This window comes from Macrotis lagotis, chromosome 2 (assembly GCF_037893015.1).
Source record: "Macrotis lagotis isolate mMagLag1 chromosome 2, bilby.v1.9.chrom.fasta, whole genome shotgun sequence".
In the NCBI taxonomy this organism is placed as follows: domain Eukaryota; kingdom Metazoa; phylum Chordata; class Mammalia; order Peramelemorphia; family Peramelidae; genus Macrotis; species Macrotis lagotis.
In genome coordinates, this window is record NC_133659.1 from 289,549,778 (window position 1) to 289,574,134 (window position 24,357).

Below are 24,357 nucleotides of genomic sequence, written 5' to 3' on the forward strand. Positions count from 1 at the left end.
GACTGTTGTTTCCTATCCTTATCCTGGCTCTCCTTCCAACAGAAGCGGGACATTCAGTTGCTGAAGGCTTACATGCGAGCTATTCGAAGTGTCAATCCCAACCTTCAGAATCTGGAGGAGACTATTGAATACAATGAGATCCTAGAGTAAGTGGAATCCCAGACTTTGGGGGAATCCCTAGCTAGATGGGGTAATCTCTTAGGAGGAAAAAAGAGATTTCTTGCTAGGAATGAACTAAGGCAAAGATAGAAAGGATACAGAATTCCCCTGTTTTAGATTGGAGTTGGGTTGTTTCAATAGGTAGTTACTCAGTTGACAAAGACCACTCTGAAATTTTTTGAATTCCAGACACAAGTAGAAATTTCTGGTTTTGCCCCTCTGAAGCTCATGGTCTAGGGGAAGACAATATATACAATAAGAGTAGCAGGGGTGGCTAGGTGGCGTAGTGGAGAAAGCACCTGCCCTGGAGTCAGGAGTACCTGGGTTCGAATCCAGTCTCAGACACTTGGGCAAGCCACTTAACCCCGATTGCCTTACAAAAAAAAACAACCTTAAAAAAAACCCCAAGAATAGCAGCTTAATGTTTAAAATGCATCCTGAGCACAAATGAGAGTGAATATTTTGATTAAGGTTCCATTTTAGATCTGAAAATTTAATATTTGGAAAAAAGTTAAGGGGTTGAGGAAATCAGGAGAGGTAAAGCATTTTTACTGAATCAGGTTTGGAAAGAAGGAATCAACACACAAAGCTAAGCCTTGCACATATTGCTCACATTTATGTTACCTTTTTTTTTTTCAAGGAAAAGGGGGTTAAGTGGCTTGCCCAAGGCCACACAGCTAGGTAATTCCAGGTAATTATTAAGTGTCTTAGACCGGATTTGAACCCAGGTGCTCCTGACTCCAGGGCCGATGCTTTATCCATTATGCCACCTAGCCACCCCTATCCACTATGCCACCTAGCCGCCCCTATGTTACTATTTTAAAAAATGTTTTGCACATCTCATTTGTTTCTCACAGTAAAGGTGATGGCGGGTGCTTTTGTCCTTATTTTACAGACGGGGGAATATAGACACAGAGAAGTTATGTCCATGTTTAAAAATTTACATAATGTCCAGGGCAGCCCAGGATGGGAGGAGGGGAGCTAGAGTGATTTCCTCAATTACCCTCCACACAGGTGGGTCAACTCCCTGCAGCCAGCACGGGTGACACGCTGGGGTGGCATGATCTCCACGCCGGATGCTGTTCTGCAAGCAGTCATCAAGCGCTCTCTGGTGGAGAGTGGCTGTCCAGCCTCCATAGTCAATGAGCTGATTGAAAATGCTCATGAGCGAAGCTGGCCCCAGGGCCTGGCCACACTAGAGACACGTCAGATGAACCGACGCTACTATGAGAACTATGTAGCCAAACGTATCCCTGGCAAGCAGGCAGTGGTGGTCATGGCCTGCGAGAACCAGCACATGGGTGATGACATGGTGCAGGAACCAGGGCTTGTCATGATATTTGCACACGGCGTGGAGGAAATCTAGGAAACCACAGCAAGACTATAAATCAAGAAGGAAACCTGAAAACCCCACCACTCCACTGGGCATGTCCCTCTCACCCCCAGTTGCCTATATTCAAGCCCCAGTTTCTCAATCTCCTGGCACTAAAAGTGCCCCAGGGCATTAGTTTCTTCCTCCCTCATACCTCTATCCCCTTGTGCCCGAGAGGGAGATCCAGATATGGATGCTATTACTCTTACTTCCTTTCCCTCCCCCCTCCTAAAATTCTGTACATTTTCAGTTAATTGGAAGGGTCCCTACCTCTACTTCCCCTGGGTCCCGATGTTTGCAAAAGGAACAAAAGCATACTTTGCCCCTAGAGGAGAGGGGTGAGGTATAGTACCACCCCAAACCAAGGGGTTGGAGCAGGTAGGCATTCTGGTCTTCAGCAGAATTGATGGGGAAATCTGAAGGGGGAGTCAAGGTCAGAAGAAAAGATCTAGAAGTGGTAAGAGATGCCAAACAGAACTGATCAGTGCTGCTGGCTGGGGTTGGGGTGAGGATGGTGCTTATGACCTCTTTTGCCAAGTAGGAATCTTCCCACCTTTGGGGATGGTGAGGGGCAGGTTTTAGCTAAATGGGTGGTGGAGTGGGTACTAATGGGTCAGCTGAGCCTCTCTTCCGTTCCCCCTTTTCATAAATAGAATGATGGGTTCTAAGAGTTTGAGGGGAGGGGGTGCCAGGAAAGAGCCCCTTTCCATGTCTGGCCTTTGCCAAAATGGGGTGGGCTGATGTCCTTTATAGATAGGTCAATGGTAGTTCCCAGATACCCCCTCTCCCTCCCTTGTGATTGTGGTTCATATTTTTGGTAATTTGCTTCCGGGTTTTGTTCTGTTTTGTATTTTTTCCCATTAGGCAACTTTTTTGTTTAAAAAGAGTGAGCCACCTCTGGCCTCTTCCATTCTCCACTCAGCCAAGTGTTGGATGTTTAATTTATTTACATTATTTTTTCTTTTTTTTAAATTTTCATCTATTTTTCTTTCCTTTTTTTTTGCTCTTCCAAAAGACCAAAAAACTAAACCTTTTTTCTCATCTCACCAAACTCTTCTCTCCCAAACCCACAAGAATTAAAAACATTATTCTTTTGCTGTTCTTTTTGTGGGAAATCATCTTGTAAGGGTTGGGATGGGGGGGCTGTTTTTCCCCCTAATTACGTCTTAATTTTTTGCTTGAGTATAGGTGGCCCTTGAATGATGAGAGCTATGTTGTGTCTTCCCCCATTCCTAATATGCCAGATTAATCTTTTCTCTGACTCCCATCAAGATCTATTGAAAGACCAATATATGTCTGCCTTTTGGAAAACTGGAGCTGCTGGCCTTCTCACCCCGAAATTCTTTGGGGTTTGTTTATAGTATTAATTTTGTAGACAAGCTTTTCTTCTCCCTGAGTTGTGGGGCTGGGTTTAGGCAAACTGCTATACCCCCTTTGTCATTGGTTAGTTCAAGATGGTCTTCCAGGGCAGCTCTCACACTGGTTGCTTGGAAGCCAGTGGGGTGCACAGTTTGTTTTGTTTGTGCTTGAGTCACAGCTTGAGGTCTGTCCTTCCATATCCATTTGGTTTCTGTCTTCTCTTTGGAACTTTCTGTGTAGGCCTGCTTGCAGTTGGTGAATATCTCCCTGTTTGGGGCACCTCTAGAACTGGACAGGACAGGCATGTGTTCTAGCTCCTATCAGGAGCTCAGAAATTAGAGAAAAGCTTCTCTATCAGGTGTAATTATTGGACCTGGTAAGTTTCCTAGGATCAGACCCCCAAAATTGCCCTTTTCCTCCTGAAACCCCAAAATAATCTGGAAGTCTGATTTGGGCAGTCTCTACCCTTCACACTGGTGTCTTCAGGTTCTGGCTGTGTGTGTTTCATGGTATTGACTACATTCATAATAAACCTTTTACTCAGCAGATTCTTAATTCAACCTTTCTACCAGGGTTTCTTCTCTGCCCTCTTTTTTCCCCCTTTTTTAAATGATGTTCATTACATCTTTTCTTTATAATCTGCTTTTGCCTCAGTGTATAAGTTTCTAAAAGTCAAACCTTTTTTTTGGAGGGGGGAGGAAGAGTGTGTATGTGGGTGGCATGGGGGGGCTTAATTCCCTTTTTTGTCAACCACATCTTTATAGCACAAACTCCTATCTTTACCTCCAACCAATCCCCTTGTTTTTAGCTGTGAATTGTATATCCAAAGCCTCAAATCCTATCTTGACATTCTTCCTGTCTCTGATACCTTGGAAACTTCTCCCCTTTCTGTCACCTAGTTTCTATACTAAAGGAAATTATTACCCCATTCACTTATCTGATTTGTCTTATGGAATGAAGGGGCAACCTGAGAATACAATAAATAGTAACTATTCCTAGGAGGAGTGTGATTTTACTCAGTAGAGCTGGCCTTACAGCTGTACAGACTGGCTCTGTGAATTAGTGCTGGCAATGTGACCTGGGCTAAGGTCTCAGTGTTCTAGACAGCTAAGGTTTAGATTTGCCAGGAAAGGGCCTGATGTGCATTGGTAGTAAGTGTCCTTATGCAGGAGTTCCTGCTACTAATGAAATTCCAAGTCCTATCCTTCTCTGAACAATGTTCCAAATTCTTGGTGCTACAGTGCATAAATTTAGATGAGGTGACCAAAATGTTGCGACCAAGCTGTTCCTTCAATGTGATAATGGGTCAGGAGCAGGAATGACTTTCTAGTGAGGGTGCTATTGATCAAAAGACTGTCAGAATTGGCTTCACAACTTGTGGAAAAGTCTTTGGAATACTATTCAATACTATCTTCTTAGAGTATCTCCTTCCCTCATCTACCCCCCCCCCAATTTTTTTGAAGCCTAAACTGGTAAATGAATAGTTTGACTTTTTTTTTAAGGGAGACTTGAGTTTGTTGGCTTAAGACCAGTATAGCTCAGTTTGTAAAGATTTATCAAAAAAGTCAATTTTTGTCCATGGGGGCACAAAGCAATTAGACATTTGGGAGGCACTATGGAAAATGATTGTAAGACATTGCATTTATAAGTGTGAAGAGGCTTGTGGTCATTGAAATTGAGTTCATCAGCTAATTTTGATACTTTCTAGCTGAGTGACCCTTTGGGAAAATCACTGAACCTAACTGGGCTTCATTTTCCTAATCTGCAAATCAGAAATGATACTTGCACTGCCTACCTCACAGGGTTGTTGTGAGGAATGTGCTTTGTAAACCTGAACAGGTTTTATGGTTTACAATGTAAGTTATTAATAAATGTGAGTTAATTCTAAGGGTATTTTAAAAGCCTTTTAGAGGCTTGAGCTATATCCCAAAGACCCCCATCCCTTAGTATTTGAAGGGGGAGATATGTATGTGTGAATATATATTTATACACATACATAAAAGGAGGAGAAATTTATCAAGAAGGGACTCTAAAAGTCATTACTACTGAGCAAGGAACAAATGATGCATATAGCCTTGCTTTGAAGTCCAATTGTTTGGGGGGAAAGTTGGTAGTAGAACTTGAATGCTAAACTCAGGTTTGGATTTAAACTAATAGGAAATTATAATTCAAGAACTGAGAGAAATGGAGAAATGAGATGGACATAAAGTTAGGTTACTGTAATTCAGGCATAAGGACATAAAGGTCTGATGGACTAGGATGAAGACTAAAATGTGTTTGAAAAAACCAAGGTATTCCCCATAACACTCAAGATTGTATTTGGGGGTGGCTAGGTGGTACAGTGGATAGAGCCACCAGCCCTGGAGTCTGGAGTCCCTGAGTTCAACTCCAGCCTCAGACACTTAATAATTACCTAGCTTTGTGGTCTTGAGCAAGCCACTTAACCCCATTGCCTTGCAAAAAAAAAAAAACAAACCCTATCTAGGGCGGCTAGGTGGTGTAGTGGATAGAGCACCGGCCCTGGAGCCAGGAGTACCTGGGTTCAAATCCATTCTCAGACACTTAATAATTACCTAGCTGTGTGGCCTTGGGCACGCCACTTAACCCTGTTTGCCTTGCAAAAAAAAAAACCTATTTAATAAAGATTTTATTTGGGGGTGGGGGGAAGTGCACTAAGTGTATGGGGGAAATACTGAAGATGGTTAAGAAGTGAACAAGTATTAATCTCTTAGGAGGCAGAGAGCTAGCTTTAAAGGCCTGGGTCTTCTAGCAAAGATTACAGTGTGTGAAAGTAAGCTAAGCTCTCCTGAGAAATGTCTCAGGGACAATAAAAAAGCTTCTGATGAAACACAGATTCCATAAAACCAGAGAAACAGCAGTGAATATATTTATTCATTCCAGGACTACACTAGGAAATTGCCTGAAGTCTACAAACATCCTGATCCGGGGAGGGACCAGGGCCTGAAGCCAGCACATTTTCCTGGTTGATGCTGTACCAGGGAAGGTGGTGGAAGCTAATGTGACCTTCTGATTGGTGACCCATAGGCTGGAGAATTGACTTAGGTTCAAAGGTTTGAACAGGACCTATTATTATCTTGGTGCAGTAGTGCCCTTACTCTGGGACAGCAGCAGAGGAGATGGGACCAAAACCCAGCTATGCCATCCTAGATGGTGTTAAGGGGCAGGGACCGAAACCCAGCTATGCCATCCTAGATGGTGTTAAGGGGCAGAGCTTGATCCTAGCACAAAATCCTAATTCAGGAACTGAGATTTAAGACAAATAGAAAAAAATGCTAATAGAATTTGGTTTAAGAATGACAAGAGGTGGGGCAACTAGGTGGTGCAGTGGATAGAGCACTGGCCCTGGGAGTTAGGAGGAAAAGAATTCCAAGAGAATCAAAACAGTACTAGAACCCCTGAAGATAAAATGACTAAGGGTGAATTTCAGAAATTGAGCTGAAATGAAATAATTTATTGATAAAGCTCTTAGGGAATAAGGGACTGAAAACATGAAAAACATTACTGGAGGACTGAAAAATATTGTGGAGCAAATAATTACAAGATAATAAAAAAAAGTCAAGACTGAAAAATCATAATGAGGTCATTTTTTTAATGACCTAGAAAACAGTTATAAAATTTGAACTCTGCAGAGGGAATTATAGCAAGATGGTTGTAGACTAGGACCCAGAGGATCCCAGATCCTCTGCAAAACAACCCAGTAAAAGTTTAAAATGTACCTTGTGCAGGAAAATATGGAAAATCACATCTTGACTCCACTCAGCCTAGGGGTACACAGAAGGACTATTGGAATTTTGAGGGAGCTCTGAAGTAGAGAAGTCTGTAGAAATATCTGCACAAAGCCTCAGGGGAACTGAACAGATTCAGATCTCGCTAATTAGTAAAAAGTTCTCAAAGACCAGTTAGTGTGATCCTGAAACCAGGTGAAGAAAATCCATTAGTATGGGGAAAAGACTGAAGTCAGCCTAATGCAAACTTCTCTTCCTAGAACCCTATGACAAGGAGGCCTAAAGCAGAGTACATAACAAAAGCAGTGCAAGATCCCTTTGAAGGAAGAGAGTGTAAACTTGCCCTTCCTGTGCCATTCAGGAGTTAAGGAAAAGTATACAAGTTAAGCATGGATCCTCTTATGCTGCCCCATCCCCCGGCCCTGTTAATTCCCTTGGACTGAGATGGATTATGCCCATAGGGTAAACAATGACCCTATAAGTCTAACCAAAGCTTCAGGAAAAACTACTGGATATAAAGATTACAAATACTTGGGGAAAATGAAACACAAGACAAAAAAGATGAGCTAGAGAGGAAAGAATGACAATGAAATCTTACATCTCAGAATAGTAGAAAACTAAAAATTTTAAGCTCTGAGTAATAGCCAAACAAGGTTATTTAATGAGACTTGAAATGTGTGTGTGTGTGGGGGGGGTACTTAAAACTGACCTCCAAAACAGGTTAAAGAGAAAGGTGATCTAAGAATTATCTCACTATCTGAAAATTGTGACCCATCCTCAGGTAACTAGTCTTTCACTACATTCCCCCTCTCCCCAAATTTCAAGCAGTTACAAAAACTTTCCAGAACTCTCTGAACTTGAAAACAAAGTGAAAATGTATAAAATGGTTGAATACTCACAAACTGCAAAAGTGGGGGGGGGGCAACAAGAGTCAGATGGGTTTTACAATTGAATTCTGTCAAATATTCAAGGAATAATTCCAATGTAATGTGAATTGGCAGAAATAAGGGGAAAGACTTAGAAAAATGGACAGCTAAGTGGTGTGGTGGGTAGAGTGCTGGCTCTGAAGTCAGGGGGACTTGAGTTCAAATGTGGCCATTTAGCAGCTGTGACCTTGGACAAATCACTTAACCCTGATTGCCTTGCATCCATGGCTATCTCCAGTCCTGATTCATATTGGGTTCAGTGACCCAATGGCTCTAGAAGAGAAAGTGAGGCAGTTGATAGGATAGTACCCCCCCCATTCAAATTCAATCTTCCCTGATAATCATAACAATCTTCAAAAACAAAGGACAAACATAAATATAAAGTCCTCACATCTAAACCAGGGAGAAAGCAGAAAAAGAAAATTATAGACCAACATTCGTGATGAACTATAGGCAAATAGACTATAGCAACATCTTAGGAAGATTACAAACTGACCAGGTTGGATTTTATTTAAAAAGTCTTAATGTTTATTGAAACTACACTGACTTTCCCACATTTTAATAAGTCATGTTAATATAAATAAAACCATATGAATATATCACTAGATGCTAAAAAGGCTTTGTTCAAATCCAAAGCATTTTTGTTAAAGACAGTAGAAATCACTGTAATGAACACATTTTTCCTTTATATAGTAATTCATACAGGCAAATGTAAGGGACAGCTGTTGGCTCAGTGGATAGAGCATTGGGCCTGGAATGAAGACAGTTCAAATCTTGACCCTGGGGAAGTCAATCTTTTAATCCACTGGAGAAGGAAATGGCAAACCACTCGGGAATCTTTGGCAAGGAAACACCATGGACAGTTCTAGTATGCAGTGGTCTGTGGAGTTGGAGTTGGATGAAACTCAAAAACAAACATATATATATATATATATATATATATATATATATATATATATATATGTATATGTATATGTATATGTATATATATATTTAAGAAAATTTAAAGATATTTTTCCACATTGGAAATCAGAAGTTAAGCAAAGATATTCATTAATACCTCTACTATTTCACCTTTGCTCACTATATTAATAATACAAGAGAGAAATAAAGGTAATTATGAAGTACAGGCAAAGAGGAACCAATTATCACTTGGAGATGATAGTTTACTTAGAACAGAAAATGGAAACAATAGATTCAGCAAACTTGCTAGTTACAAAATAAATCTATATAAACCATAAGCATTCCTATGTTACTACTAGAATATCTAAATTCTTAAAAGAGTTATGTAAAAATAGTAGAGGTACAGCTATAATAGTGGGGAACCTCATTTACCTTAAATCTCAATAATATCTAAAATCAAGAATGTGAACATAATCTTTAAAAATTTAGACTTATGTAAAATATTGAATGGGAATAGAAAGAAATTTGCTTATTTCTAAATTATGTATGACACCTTCATAAAAATTGACCTTGTTAGGGTATAAAAGCCTCACAAATGGAGAAAAGCAGACATAATAGATGTATCTTTTTCTGATCATCATGCAATAAAAATAGCATTCGATAAAAGGCCTTTGAAGCAGAGACTAAAAAATAATTGAAAACTAACAATTCTAAAGAATAGGTGGATCACTTGGATGCAGCTTCAGCTGATTTCTGGTTGCACCTCAACTTTTCTTCAAACTGGATCTGCTAGCAGGTACAGCTCTACTCCTATTTTCTGGAAAAAAATTTAAGAAGAAATCTTCATCCCAACTCCTAAATAAATTTGATACTGAATTGTTAAAGGGGAGAATGAAGTAGAAATATTAGAAAAATTTTATATCAATTTTATTTTCTTCTGTGCTGGCCTTGCATATCTTATGGGGGTCTGATTTCCATCCCTTTGTTATCTAGATAAATAGTTCCTATTGTGGGCCTTAACCCCATTGCCTTGCAAAAAACCAAACAAACCAAAACAAGTGAATCAAAAGAACAAGGAAGAAATTTTGTTTCATAGCTTTAGAGATAAGAAAAATTTAGTTCATGACTAAAAAAGTGATAGGATCACAGAAAATATTGTAACAAATGATGAAGGGTGTGTTTTCAAAGAAACCCAGAATAATTTACACAATAGCAACAATATTGGAAAGTCATACACATTCTCACATACTTAGGAACTCTGGTAGTAATGACCATCTAGGATTCAAGAAGACTCATGTTGAAACATGTTACTTCTTGATAGGTGATGAACTCTCAACTATTAGTTTAAGAAAGCTCACAAAAAAAATGGAAAATGATGAATCTTAAAGGGCTGCAAGAGGGGCAGCTAGATGGAACAGTGGATAGAGCACTGGACCTAGAGTCAGGAGTACCTGAGTTCAAATCTGGCCTCAGACACTTAATAATTACCTAGCTGTGTGGCCTTGGGCAAGCCACTTAACACCATTGCCTTGCAAAAACATTTAAAGGGGGGGGGGGGGCTGCAAGAAAACAGACACAATTCAGTGTTGGTGATACTAGGAATTTGTCCAACTATTTTGGAATGCTGTTTTCTTTCCTTATTCCCTTTCTCCCCCTCCACCCCTTCTACTCCATCCATCCCCTCCCACATTGGGAGGGAAAACAAACAAAAAACAAAGTCTTGTAACAAATACAGGTGGTGGTGAAAAACAAATTCCTTCATTGTCCCTTGTCTACATCTAGAAAAAATGTCTCTTAGTCTGTATCCTAAGCTCATTCCTCTTTCAGAAGGCAGGTGATGGTTTTATGGTTCTCCTGGAATCTTTCTTGATCATTATATGGACTTTTAGAATTTCTTATTTTGTTTATGTATAATTTAATATAAATTTTTATATTTATCACATAGAAAATTAAGTTGTTTTTGCTCACTTCATTCAGCATTGATTCATAAAAATCTTAGGTTTCACTAAAACCATCTTTATCTTTTTTTTGAAAGAAGGAAACAAGCATTTTAAAGGTCCTATTATGTACTGGGCAGTGTGCTATATATTAAAAATATTTCCTTTTGATAATATAAAATATTAATATTACATTAGATTCATAACATAATTGTCATTTCCTCCAACTGATGAGTATCCCCTTAATTTCTAGTTCTTTGCTACCACTAAAAAAACTTAAAATATTTTTTGTACATCCCTTTCCTCTTTAAAAATCTCTTCAAGATATAGGACTAAATTTCCCTAATAAATATTGATGCAAAAACTTTAAATAAAATATTAGCAAATACATTATAGCAATTTATCACTAGGATAATGCACTTATGATCAGGTTGGATTAAACAGGAAATCAGGAATAATTCAGTATTAGAAACACAATCAGCAAAATTGACCATATCAGTAATAAATCTAACAGAAATCATATGATTATCTCAATAGAGCTGAAAAAGCCTATGGCAAAATTCCTATTAAAAACACTAGAGAACATAGGAATAAATGGAGTTTCCTTAAAATGGAAAGCATATCTATCTAAAACTATCAGCAAGCATTATATATTATGGAGATGAGCTTCTAATAAGATTAGGTTGCCTGTCACCCTATTATTCAATATTGTACCAGAAATGTTAACTTTAGCAATAAGAGAAGAAAAAGAAATTGAAAGAATTAGAATGGGCAATGAAGAAACAAAACTCACTCTTTGCACATAATATAATGATATGCTTAGAGAATCCTAGAAAATCAACTATTAAACTACTTGAAACAACAGCTTTAGCAAAGTTTCAGGATATAAAACCCAAATAAAGAAACAGCTTTATATTACCAAATAGAGCACAGAAGCAAGACATAAGAGAAATTCCATTTAAGGTTACTATTGACAACAATTAAATACTTGGTAGTCTGCTTGCCAAAATAAACTCAGAAACTATATGAACACAATTAAAAAACACAAAGTCAAATCTAAATAATTGGAAAAATGTCAATTGCTCATGGGTAGGCCAAACTAATATAATAAAAAATGACAATTCTACCTAAATTAATTTACTTATTCAGTGTCATATCAACCAAACTACCCAAAATTATTTTATAGAACTAGAAAAAATAGTAACAAAATTCATCTGGAAGGAACAAAAGATCAAGAACATCAAGGAATTTTTTTTAAAATGCAATGGAATGTATCCTCAGATCTAAGATTATAAAGCAACAATAATCAAAATTGTTTGATACTGGCTAAGAAGAGTGGTGAATCATTTGGATAGATTAGGTTCAAAAGAAACAGTAGAGGGGCAGCTAGGTGGCACAATAGATAGAGCACTGGCCCTGGAGTCAGGAGTACCTGAGTTCAAATCCTACCTCAGACACTTAATATTACCTAGCTGTGTGGCCTTGGGCAAGCCCCTTAACCCCATTGTCTTGCAAAAATAAAAAATAAACAAAAACAGTAGAAAATGACTAGTAATTTATTGTTTGATAAATTCAAAGACTAGCTTCTAGGCTAAGAACTCACTAATTGACAAAAATTGCTGAGAAAATGAGAATAGTATGGCAGAAACTAGGTATAGACCAACATCTTTTGTTTTTTATTTTTTTATTTGTTTCAATTATATGCAAAGATAGTTTTCAATATTCATCCTTTTGCAAGCTTTTGAATTCCACATTTTTCTTTTTTAAATATTTTATCTATTTGTTTTTCTAACTACATGCCACAGTAGTTTTTACCAATATTTTTATTTGCAAGATTTTGAGTTTTACATTTTTCTCCCTCCTTCCCATTCCACCCCCTCCCTTTGACAGTAAGATCAAGCTGTACAATTACAACCATGTTAAACATAGATCCATATTAAACATGTTGTGAGGGAAGGAATTCCACATTTCTCTACCACCCTTTCTACCCTCCCCCTCCCATATCAGCAAACAATCAAATAGAGATTATATGTGAACATGTTTAACCTATTTCTATATTAGTCATGTTGTGAAAGGAGAATTAGAATTAAGTAGGAAAAAAATAAGAAAAATAATAAAAGAGAAGTTTTAAAAAGTGAACATAGTAATCATTGCTCTGCATTCAAACTCCATAGTTTTTTCCTCCGGATGTGGATGGAATTTTCCATAACAGATCTCTCAAGAGTGTCCTTGATCACTGAACTGCTGAGAGGAGCTGTGTCCGTTATGGTTGATCATCTCACAATATTGTTGTGAATTGTACAGTGTTCTCCTGGTTCTGTTCACTTTGCTTAGTATCAGTTCATGCAAATCCTTCCAGGCAATGCAGTTAAGTGACTTGCCCAAGATCATACAGCTAAGTAAGTACTAGATGTTTGAAGCTGGATTTGAACTCAGGTTCTTCCGACTCTAGGGCCTGTACTCTCTCCACTGTGTCATTTAGCTGCCCCTCACTCATTTCTTACAGAGAAATAGTACTCCATCACATTCATATACTGTAACTTGTTCCATCATGCCCCAATTGATAAGCATCCCCTCAATTTCTAATTCTTTGCATAGATCAACATCTCAGATCCTATACCAAGATAAGGTTGAAGTGATTTAGACTTAAAGGGTGATAGTACAAGTTAATTAGAACAGAATTTATGACCAAACTAGAAATATTATAAAATGCAAAATAGATAATTTTGATTAAAAAAGTTTTATATAAATATAAACAAAGTAACCAAGATTAGAAGGAATGCAGAAAACTGGGAAACAATTTTTACAGCTAGTGTTTCTGATAAAGGACTTATTTTTAAAATGTATAGAGAACTGAGTCAAATTTTCAAGAATATAACTCATTTTCCTATTGATAAATGGTCAAAGACTATGAATAGGCAGTTTTTAGATGAAGAAATTAAAACTATCTATGACCATATGAGAAAATACTTGGCAGCTAGATGGTGCAGTGGATAGATCATCGGCCCTGGAGTCAGGTGGACCTGAGTTCAAATCCAGCCCTCAGACATTTAATAATTACCTTGCTGTGTGACCTTGGGCAACTTGCCTTGCAAAAAAAAAAACAACTAACCTAAAACAAAAAAAAGTACTCAACCATTATTGATTCGATAAATATAAATTAAAACAACTCTGAGGTACCACCTATAACTATCAGATTGGCTAAAATGACAAAAAAAAGGAAAACGATCAATGTTGGAGGGAATGTGAGAAAACTGGGACACTAATTGGTGGACTTGTGAACTGATCCAACCATTCTGGAGAACAATTTGGAAATATGACCAAAGGGCAATAAAACTGTGCATATGCTTTGATCCAGTAATACCACTATGAGGACTGTATCCCAATGAGATAATTTAAAAAGGGGAAAAGATTCATATATAAAAAATACTTATAGCAGCTCTTTTTTGTAGTGACAAAGAAGTGGAAATTGAGGGAATGCCCATCAATTGGGGAATGACTGAACAAATTGTGGTATATGAATGTGATGGAATAGTATTGTTCTGTAAGAAATCATAAGCTAGTGGATTTCAGAAAAATTTGGTAAGACTTGCATAAACTAAAGTTGAGTGAAGTGAACAGAACCAGAATATTGCACACATTATCAGCAACTTTGTGTGTTAATCAACTATAATCCAGCAATTCAATGAGCAAAGGACAATTCTAAAAGACTTGTGATGGAAAATATCCTCTACATCCAGAGAAAAACTATAGAATCTAAATGCAGATCAAATCATACTACTTTAACTTTTTAAAATTGACATTTTTTCTGATTCTTCTTTTGCAACATTATTAATATTGAAATGTTGTGAACATGATTTTATACATGTATATAAAACATTATTGAAATGGGGGTGACGATCAACCTTGATGTACTTGCTCACTCCTTCAGTGCAACAACCAGAGAAAATTTTGGGCCATCTGCAATGGAGAATACCATCTGTATCCAGGGAAAGAATTATGGACTTTGAACAAAGAGTGAAGACTACTACTGTCAAATTAGAAAAAAACCCCACTATATTATTATAATTTTACTATCTCATACTTTATTTTTCTTCCTTAAGGATATGATTTCTCCATATTCAACTGAGATCAATGTATAACATGGAACCAATGTAAAGAATAACAGAATGCCTTCTGTGGGGAGGGAAGCAAGAATGGGGGAAAAATTGCAAAATTCAAAATAAAATCTTTCTTTAAACAAAAAAAATTACTGAATGTCATAGAGAGGAGGGAGATAAGAAAGGAAGGCAGCAAAAGTGTAATTCAAAATTTTAGGAAAAATATAATGTTGGGGGCAACTAGGTGGCACAGTGGATAGAGTACCGGCCCTGGAGTCAGGAGTACCTGAGTTCAAATCTGACCTCAGACACTTAATAATTACCTAGCTGTGTGGCCTTGGGCAAGGCACTTAACCCCATTTGCCTTGCAAAAAAAAACCCTAAAAAAATTATAGGTAGATAGATATATCTATATATAATGTTGAAAACTATTTTCACATGTAATTGGAAAGATAAAATTAAAAAAGATAAAGGAGTAGTAATGGTATTACTAGGTCAAAAGATATGCACAATTTAATAATTTTTTTTTACTTGGTTCAAAATTACTTTCCAGAATAGTTTCATTTTACAGTTTCACCAATAGAGCATTATTGGGCCTGTTTTCCTTAGTCCCTACAAAGTTTGTAATTTCTGGAAAGTAATTTTTAACTATGCAGGAAGATTATCTACAAGTAACTAAGAGATGCAATACAAGCTCTGGGGGAAAGAATTTGAAGGAATAAATTGTTTCAAATGGAAACCTTACTCAAGGAAAGCTCTGAAAACTAGATTAGTCCAAAGAAAGCTCAATGACTCAAGGTGGCAATAAGAAATGTTAGACCACCTAGCTGTGGCCTTGGGCAAGCCACTTAACCCCACTGCCTTGCAAAAAACCCTAAAAACAGAAAAGTTAAAACAAAATCAAAATTTGAAAACAGAAAAAAATCATGAGATATAAGATGTAAAAAAATTGACTTGGCAAACATATCAAGGAGAGATAATTCATGTACTCCAATGACACCCATAATTTTGGGGGTGAAAAAGCTGGTGTCTATATTTCAAAAAATCATAAGTGAAAATTACCCAGTTTATTTGTATCAAAAAAATAATAAGAATCCATCAATCATCTCCTAAAACAAAATAAATCAAAAATAAAACTCAGAAGAAAAAGTTCAAGGAATATCATAGACAAAATCCAGAGCTTCCACATTGAAAGAAAAAAAATCCTACAGATATACAGAAAGGAGTTCAAATATATTTTTACAACCAAGAAAGCTTGTCAGTTATCCTCAAATTGGTTTAGCCCATTTACCAAGATGACAGTAAGTGGATGTGGCTGCTGCTTGTGCTACAGCTTTTTGGAGCCACAGATGAGAACTGGGTGAATCAGGTGGACACTGAAGGTGGAGGAGGAGCTCTGAAAAGAGCTCTGCAACCCTCACACCAGAGCTGTTAGTCCTCAAAGAATACCCATCTAGAGCTGTGATAGGGGCATTTAATTCAGTAAGAGAGCTACAACTCTTTGACCAGTGACAAAGCTGACGTATTACCAGGTGAAAGAGGTAAATGGGTACAATATAATAGTCATGTGATAATTATGTTTATACAGCAAGTATTTCATGTTATTGTGTTTTTCCTTGTGTTTATTTTCTCTTGTATTAGTATCATGAATATGTTGTGGTTGCATTTGCCTAACTATTCAGTTTTACTGTATGTTGGGGTTTTTTTTGCAATACAATGGGGTTAAGTGGCTTGCCCAAGGCCACACAGCTAAGTAATTATTAATACTGTATGTTTCTTTACAAATCTTTTTCTTCCTATTTTGTTCATTTGTAGAGCCACCAATATCATTTGGCCTTCACTTTGCTGTTTGCATAATTTGCTTGTGTTCTGTGGATATCCATGTATTGCTGTCACAGTACATATACCATGTCCTACGTGTAATTTAAACATGTAATCATTGAAGCAACTTGTTAAATGATGGTTAAATGCTATGTCTACTATATGTATCATTGGTGTGTATTTATTGTGAATAATATGCCAAGATGATTACCTTTTTTTTTTTAATTTTTCTGCAAGGTATTGGGGTTAAGTGGCTTGCCCAAGGCCATACAGCTAGGTAATTATTAAGTGTCTGAAGCCAGATTTGAACCCAGGTACTCTTGACTCCAGGGCCAGTGCTTTGTCCACTGCACCACCTTAGCCACTCCCAAGATGATTACCTTTGATGCTGTTTTAATCATCCTTGTTCCACTAAGTGCTGATTGTATTTGATACTCAGCCAATTAACTCCAGAGGTCAAGTCCCCTAGAGGATTCTTACCAGGGCCTGCAGAATTTCAAATCCTGGGGAAAATGCAACCATTTAGTCAGAATTCCAGGTAAAAATTCTGAAATCTAATTGGAATTCGATACAAAGGGAGAGAGCATCTTCAGGTCTAATTGGTAGCTTTTAATATAACATTCTCCTGAACTCCAAGGTTCAGCTGAGTCCAAGCAGAAAACTGAGGAGAGTCTAGACAGAGAAACCCAGTCCTCTGAGTCCCACCAGTACTCCAGGTCTGATGGCCCTCCCTTCTCTACTCAGGGAGCCCTCTGCTCTAGACCCAGCATGCAGCTGAACCAACTTTAGTTCTGAGGCACAGACGCTACCTCTCAGAAGAAAAGTTTCTTTCCCCTAATGCTTCAGCTCACCTAAAACCTCATTCTGGACCCCTAAAGAGCAAATGTTAAAACATAGTCTGACATTCCCCAATTGCAGTTTACAGATGAGGAGATCAAAGCAATCCATAGTCATATGAAAAATTGTCCTAAATCATTACTTATTATAGAAATACAAATTAAAGCTTCTTTGAGGTACCACCTCACACCTCTCAGACTGGCCAACGTGACCAGAAAGGATCATTGTTGGCAGGGTTGTGGGAAATCTGGGACACTTTTACATTGTTGGTGGAGCTGTGAATTCATCCAACCTTTCTGGAGAGCAATGTGGAACTATGCTCAAAGGGCAACAAAAATATGCATACCCTTTGATGTAGCAATAACCACTACTGGGTCTATACCCTAAAGAGATAATGAAAAAAGGGTCAAAACATCACTTGTACAAAAATATTTATAGCAACCCTGTTTGTGGTGGCAAAGAATTGGAAATCAAGTAAATGTCTTTCAATTGGGGAATGGCTTAGCAAACTGTGGTATATGTATGTCATGGAACACTATTGTTCTATTAGAAACCAGAAGGAATGGGAATTCAGGGAAGCCTGGAAGGATCTGCATGAACTGATACTGAGCGAGCTGAGCAGAACCAAAAAAACATTGTACACCCTAACAGCAACATGGGGGCAATGATCAACCTTGATGGACTTGCTCATTCCATCAGTGCAACAATCAGGGACAATTTGGAGCTGTCTGCAATGGAGAATACCATCTATATCCAGAGAAAGAACTGTGGAACAAAGACCAAGGACTATTACCTTTCTTTTTTTTTTTTTAGATTTTTTTTCAAGGCAATGGGGTTAAGTGGCTTACCCAAGGCCACACGGCTTGGTAATTATTAAGTGTCTGAGGTCAGATTTGAATCCAGGTAATCCTGACTCCAAGGCCGGTGCTCTATCTACTGCACCACCTAGCTGCTCCAACTATCACCTTTAATTTAGAAAAAAAAACACCTGATATTTTATTGTCTGATCTTGCTATCTCTTATACTTTGTTTCTTCCTTGACATGCTTTCTCTCTCATCACATTCAATTTGGATCATTGTATACCATGGAAACAAAGTAAAGATTGGCAAATTGCCTTCTGTGGCAGGTGGGGGGAAGGAAGGAAGTAAGATTAGGGGAAAAACTGTAAAACTCAAATGAAATCTTTATAATTAAAAAAAGCTTAGGCTGAGACTTTGGGATGTTGACAAGATGGAAATGTGAAGTTAGCAAGCTCCTGGAGCTTTTCCCTACACCATGTCAAATGAAGCCTCTACACATAAAAGCTACAGATCCCACCAAAAAAAGAAGATCCAAACAAGTTTTCAACTGTAAACATCATGGAGGATCAACAATGAAGGTCTCTTTTTTGAGGGGAAAGGGAGGTAGAGCCCAGAAAGGTGGGAGAGCAGGGAAACCATCAGGAGGTTTCTAGCCACAGTGCAGTGCAGCCCAGTCCAGGCTGCTAGACAGCAGCCCAGGTTCCAGCCCAGCTAGAGAGCATCTCAGCAGGGAAGACAAAGTATGAACCCCAGCAACACTGGGGCAACAGGACTGGGTTGCAAACAAACCACTGCATAGGCAGCCTGAACATAAAGGAGGAAATAAACCTTTGTATAGGCAACTCCTGGGCTGCATAAGTAACAACTTGGCAAGTAATAAGCCCAACCCCAGCACAAAAAGCTTGGGTCTGTATTTCATATATCCTAGGGAGCAGAGCTCAACAATCAAAGTGAGCAAAAAAATAAAAAGAGTGCTAACCATAGAAAGCACTATTTAGATAAAGTAAAAATGCTATCTCAGAAGAAAGCAGTGACAAATCATCTACATGGGAGGTCTCAAAAGGATTTATGAAGTGGACTCAAATTCAAAGCCTCATAGAAGAGCTTAAAAAAGATTTTAAAAACCAAAGAAGAGAGGAGGAAGAAAAATGGAAAAAAGACAAGAGCTATGCAGGAAAATTATGAAAATTTTACCAAAGAAATTGACTCCTTTAAAAGTAAAAATGACTGGGGGCAGTTAGTTGGTGCAATGGATAGAACACCAGCCCTGAAGTCAGTTATACCTGAGTTCAAATCTGGTCTCAGATACTCAATAGGGGTGGCTAGGTGGCGCAGTGGATAAAGCACTGGCCCTGGAGTCAGGAGTACCTGGGTTCAAATCCAGTCTCAGATACTTAATAATTACCTAGCTGTGTGGCCTTGGGTAAGCCACTTAACCCCATTTGCCTTGCAAAAACCTAAAAAAAAAAAGGAATAGATACTCAATAACTGCCTGGCTGTGTGACATTGGGTAAGTCACTTAACCCCATTGCCTTAAATAAACAAACAAATAAATAAAAGTAAAAATAACTAATTGGAAAAAGAATGTAACTCATCTAAAACTCAAATTGACCAATTGGAAAGAGAATACAACCCAGTCTACCAGAAAACCTAGATCAAAAAAGGTGTCTGTTAAATATAGATCAAGTAGACAAAATAGTCCTTGAAAGAATACACAGAATACTTCTAGAAAGAGACCCCAGGATATAGGACTATCAAAGCCAAATTCCAGAATGTTCAAATAAAGGAGAGAATAATGCAAGCAGCCAAAAAGAAGCAATTTTGTTTTTAGATTTTGCAAGGCAATGGGGCTAAGTGACTTGGCCAAGGCCACAAGGTTAGATGATTATTAAGTGTCTGAGGCCAGATTTGAACTCCCATACTCAGGACTCCAAGGCCAGTACTCTATCCACTGTGCCACCTAGCTGCTCCTGAAAAAGAAGCAATTTCAATACAAAGGAAGCATTATCAAAATTACAGAGGACTTATCTTCAATTGAAAAAGTTGGAGGGCCTGAAATATGATATTTCAGAGGTCAAAGGACCTTGGATTATAACTAAGAATTTATTACCTTGCAAAATTCAACATATTCTTTCAGGGGAAAAGATGGATGTTCAGTGAAACTGAGGACTTCCAAAACTTCCTGATAAAAAGACCAGAACTGAACAGAAAATTCAATCTTCAAGATTGATCATCACTCCCATGTTGCTGTTAGGGTATACGTTTTTTTCTGGTTCTGCTCATCTCATTCAGCCTCCTAGATGAAAAGTTTTGACAGTTATGAGGAGTTGTATGAATTTTATGATGAATAAAACTTGAGTTCAATAACTTTATGTAATTTTTTTTTCAAATTTCGGGCCCCAAAATTAAGGTGCATCTTATATGTGGAGGAATACAGCAACACTACTTGTAACTCTTAAGAATTGTATTTCTCTTAGGATAGTTAAAGGGTTGACTATAGTTGAAGGAATTGTATTTAGAGGATATGGATACAGTTGGTTCTTGTCCTTCCTTATGGAAGAAGACCAAAATGACATTGCTGTGTTTGAGACAAATTACAGTATCCAACTGTGGCCAATCAAACCAATATGAGCTCAGAATGCTCTACCACAGGTTAGGCACAAACAGTCCAGATGAACACCTGGGGTGTTTAAACTAATGTATCTCACATTTCCATTGAGTTAATTCTGTGTTGCTCATAGAACTCAGCATTTTCTCTGATGAGGGCATCCTAGGCTGGGTGGTCCTGTGCTGGTGTCTCCCATGCCTTACAATCAATTGTAAAGTTCTTGAGAGACCTTCAGGGTGCCTAGTACTTAAGAGTACTTAGAGGTTCTATACATTATTAAATCAGAAGTGACTTTACTAGATACCTACCTAGGGGTTTATAGTATTATAAGGGCAGAAGATGAGAGCATACTCAGAATAGTTGGAAATAAAGAGATTAAGAAGTGGTTCATGACTTAAGCCATGGTTTGGGGGGCTAAAGGAACAATGGGAGAGAATGTACCTGATATTTTGTTTGGGGAGGACTGTAGGGCTATGGTTAGAGTACTACAGAGATGGAGGGAGAGAATGTACTTAGAGGGACTGGTCATGAAAACACGATGAAGAGATTTTGTTTTGTTTAACACTTTGGCTACAATTGGAGGGAGTAGGCTGGGGGAGAGGGTATAAATGGTTCATGAAATGATTTTGTTTTTCATGATGCTTTGGCTTATGAGGATTGTGTATCCAAGGAAGGTACTTGAAACCGGGGTACGATATAAAGTGATTATCAACTGATGTGATTCATGACATGACTCTTGAGAAGTATATTTCTAATAAGACAGAAGAAGAGAGAGTACTTAGTGTCCATGAGGTAATGTTGCTCATCAATCAAGCAAGCAAGCAATTAATCTGAGTATAGCACTTCCATCAGGTCACCTAAAAGGAGTATATTTTGACAAAGGGGATGTAAATACAGGGTTAAAAATAAAAACATAAAAGAAGGACTATTCTAGGATAAAGCTAAGCATTAATGGATAAATAATACCAGGTGAAGAGGCACAAAGAACTTATTATAGTAGAGGGAAAGAAGGAAGGATATGATCTCTGAGTAAATCCTACTCAATAGATTTTGGCCCAGAGAGGGAATAACATACATTCCCAAATGGGTTTAAAAATCTATCCTACCCAAGGAAAAAAAAAATCTATCCTACCCTACAGGTATATGTGTGTGTGGGGGGGGGGGGGGCAGTTATTCCTAAAAGGGAAGGCAAAAGTAAACATGAAAATAAAGTTCAAATTTAAAAGAAAGGTTAAAGGGTAAAGGAACAAAACACTGATGAGGAAGAATAAGAGGAAAGGAAAGAGAAAAGTACAAATGGGGAAAGATAGCATGGAGAGATATAGAGAATTGAACCAAATTTATAATGAATGAATGTTTGTCCTTCACTCTTTTTTTTTAGGTTTTTGCAACGCAAAATGTGATTAAGTGGTCTGCCCAAGGCTAAACAGCCAGGATGTCACTGAGTGTCTGAGGTCAGATTTGAACCCAGGTCCTCTTGACTCCAGGGCCAGTGCGCCATCCACTGTGCCACCTAGCCATCCCTATACTTTACTCTCAAAGAAGACCATGACACACCAGGGAGATGATACCATGATATTCATGTGAATTGGATTTGAATGAGGGGGTACTGTACAAAGGTAGTCAAGGTCACAAAGCCAGTAAGTGTCAAGTGTCAAGAGACTGGATTTAAACTCCCATCCTCCCGGCTCCAAGGCCATACTCTATCCACTGTGCCACTCAGCTGCCATCAAATTTATAAGGTTACAAGTCATTCACCAACTGATAAATGGTTAAAGGATATGAATAGGCAAATTTTCAAATGAAGAAATTAAAACTATATATAATCATACAAAAAAATGCTCCAATTCATTACTTTTTTTGCAAGGCATTGGGGTCAAGTGGCTTGCCAAGGTCACACAGCTAAGTAATTATTAAGTGTCTGAGGCTGGATTTGATCTCGGGTCTATCCTGACTCTGGGGCCAATGCTCTATCCACTGTGCCACCTAGCTGTCACCTCCAGTTCATTACTGAGTAGAGAAATGCAAATTAAAACAACTTTGTGATACTACCTCCCACCTTTCAGATTGGCTAAGATGACAAAAAGGGAAAATTATCAGTGTTGGAGAGGTTGTAAGAAGACCGGGACATTAATGCATTGTTGGTGGAGTTGTGAATTCATCCAAATGGTTGTGGAGAGCAATATGGATCTATGCCCAAAGAGTAATAATAAAAATAAAATTGATCATACCCTTTGACCCAACAATACCAATACTAGGCATATATCCAGAAGAAATCATAAAAAAGTGGGAGAAGTTCAATATGTTCCAAAATATTCCACAGCAGCTCTATTTGTAGGTGTCAAAAAAAATGGAAACTGGGGGGGGGGGGTGCCCATCAATTGGAAAATGGCTGAACAAGTTATGGTATATGAATGTTATGGAGTACTATTGTTCTCTAAGAAACTGTGAATGCTTGGATTCTGGAGAAGCTTGAACACATGCTGAGAGAAGGGAACAGAACCCAGAGAACACTGTACATATTAACAACAATGTTGTGAGTTGATAAATGTTGAGGATGCATCTCCTGTCAGCAGTTCAGAAATCAAGGACAACCGTGGAAGGTTTGTTATGGCCAATGCTATGCACATCCAGAAAAAAACAAACTACAGAATCTGAATGGGCACTATGTTTCCTTTTTTCTGAAACGTTTTAACATTTTATTTGTTTTCCAATTATATACAATAGTAATATGTACCCATCCTTTTTTGCAAGGCTCTGAATTCTACAATTTTTCCCCCTCCTCCCTATATGTTCACTTTTTAAAAATTTCTCGTTTTTCCTTCCTATCCCATTTTTTTCTTTTTTCCCTTAGTCCTAATTCCTCATAAAATGAGTAATAAATAGCTACATGTTAAACACAAATGTACATGTTCATTAGACTGCCTCCGAGGGGAGGGGGGTGGTGGAAGAAAATAGTATTAAACATGCACATGGATGAACTCTCTTAACATGTAAATGGAAAAATAAAATATCCATTTAAAAAAATTAGCAGGGACAGTTAGGTGGTACAGTGGGTAGGGCACCAACCTCGGAGTCAGGGAGACCCGAGTTCAAATCCAAACTCAGATACCTAACAATTACCCGGCTGTGTGAACTTGGGCAAGCCACTTAACCCCATTGCCTTAAATAAAGAAGATTTTAAAGACGTGTAAAAAAGACCTTAGGCTGACACCCAGGGTTTCAGGAAAAGGGGAGGAAAGGCATGAAGACACTCCACGTACGAGGTGTCAATCAAGTGTGGAACAAACGGGTCCTTTATTACCACGCACCCCAAAACTAACGAGGGGACCCCGGCTGGCAGGGACGTCCAGCCCCGCTGCTCCGGGGCAGGTTTTCCGAAGTGAAAGAGGCCTGTGATGCAAAAGACATCATTTGTAAGGTGGAGCGAAGCGGCGGGACTCGAACCCGCCACTGTCGGGGCGCCCCCTCCAGCCCCGCCTGGCTGCCCGCAGCTCTGCACGGTTCACCCGTGCTCCCCAGCCCCCCAGTGCCCCGCCAGCAACGTCCTGAGGAGCGGGTGGACCGGCCCCGGCCCGCGCCCCGGAGATGCTCCCGCAAAAAAAAAAAAAAAAAGCATCGCGGCCGTCACGAACAGGATTCGAACCTGTGCGGGGAAACCCCATTGGATTTCGAGTCCAACGCCTTAACCACTCGGCCACCGTGACTCCCGGCCTGCGTTCTGGCCGCGCGCGCTTATAGGAAGGGCCGCCGGCGGCGCGCGAGGGCCGGGCCCGGCCGAGCCGAGC

The 24,357-nt window shown here is 38.6% G+C and overlaps 1 protein-coding gene and 1 non-coding gene across 5 annotated transcripts in view; one reads left to right on the forward strand and one right to left on the reverse strand.

Annotated features, from left to right (window-relative positions):
• The window catches only part of RNF41 (ring finger protein 41), a 39,470-nt gene extending 18,843 nt beyond the window's left edge, over window positions 1-20,627 (forward strand). For all 4 annotated transcript variants that reach the window (XM_074226392.1, XM_074226391.1, XM_074226390.1 and 1 more), the window contains 2 exons: window positions 43-146; window positions 1,174-20,627. In XM_074226392.1, coding sequence (XP_074082493.1) covers window positions 43-146; window positions 1,174-1,525 — 456 coding nt within the window. In that variant the 3' untranslated portion in view covers window positions 1,526-20,627. The remainder of the gene's footprint in view (window positions 1-42; window positions 147-1,173) is intronic.
• Window positions 20,628-24,194: 3,567 nt separating this feature from the next.
• TRNAS-CGA (transfer RNA serine (anticodon CGA)) lies at window positions 24,195-24,276 on the reverse strand. The gene has a single exon. It is a non-coding gene; the product is annotated as a tRNA-Ser (tRNA).
• Window positions 24,277-24,357: the final 81 nt, after the last annotated feature.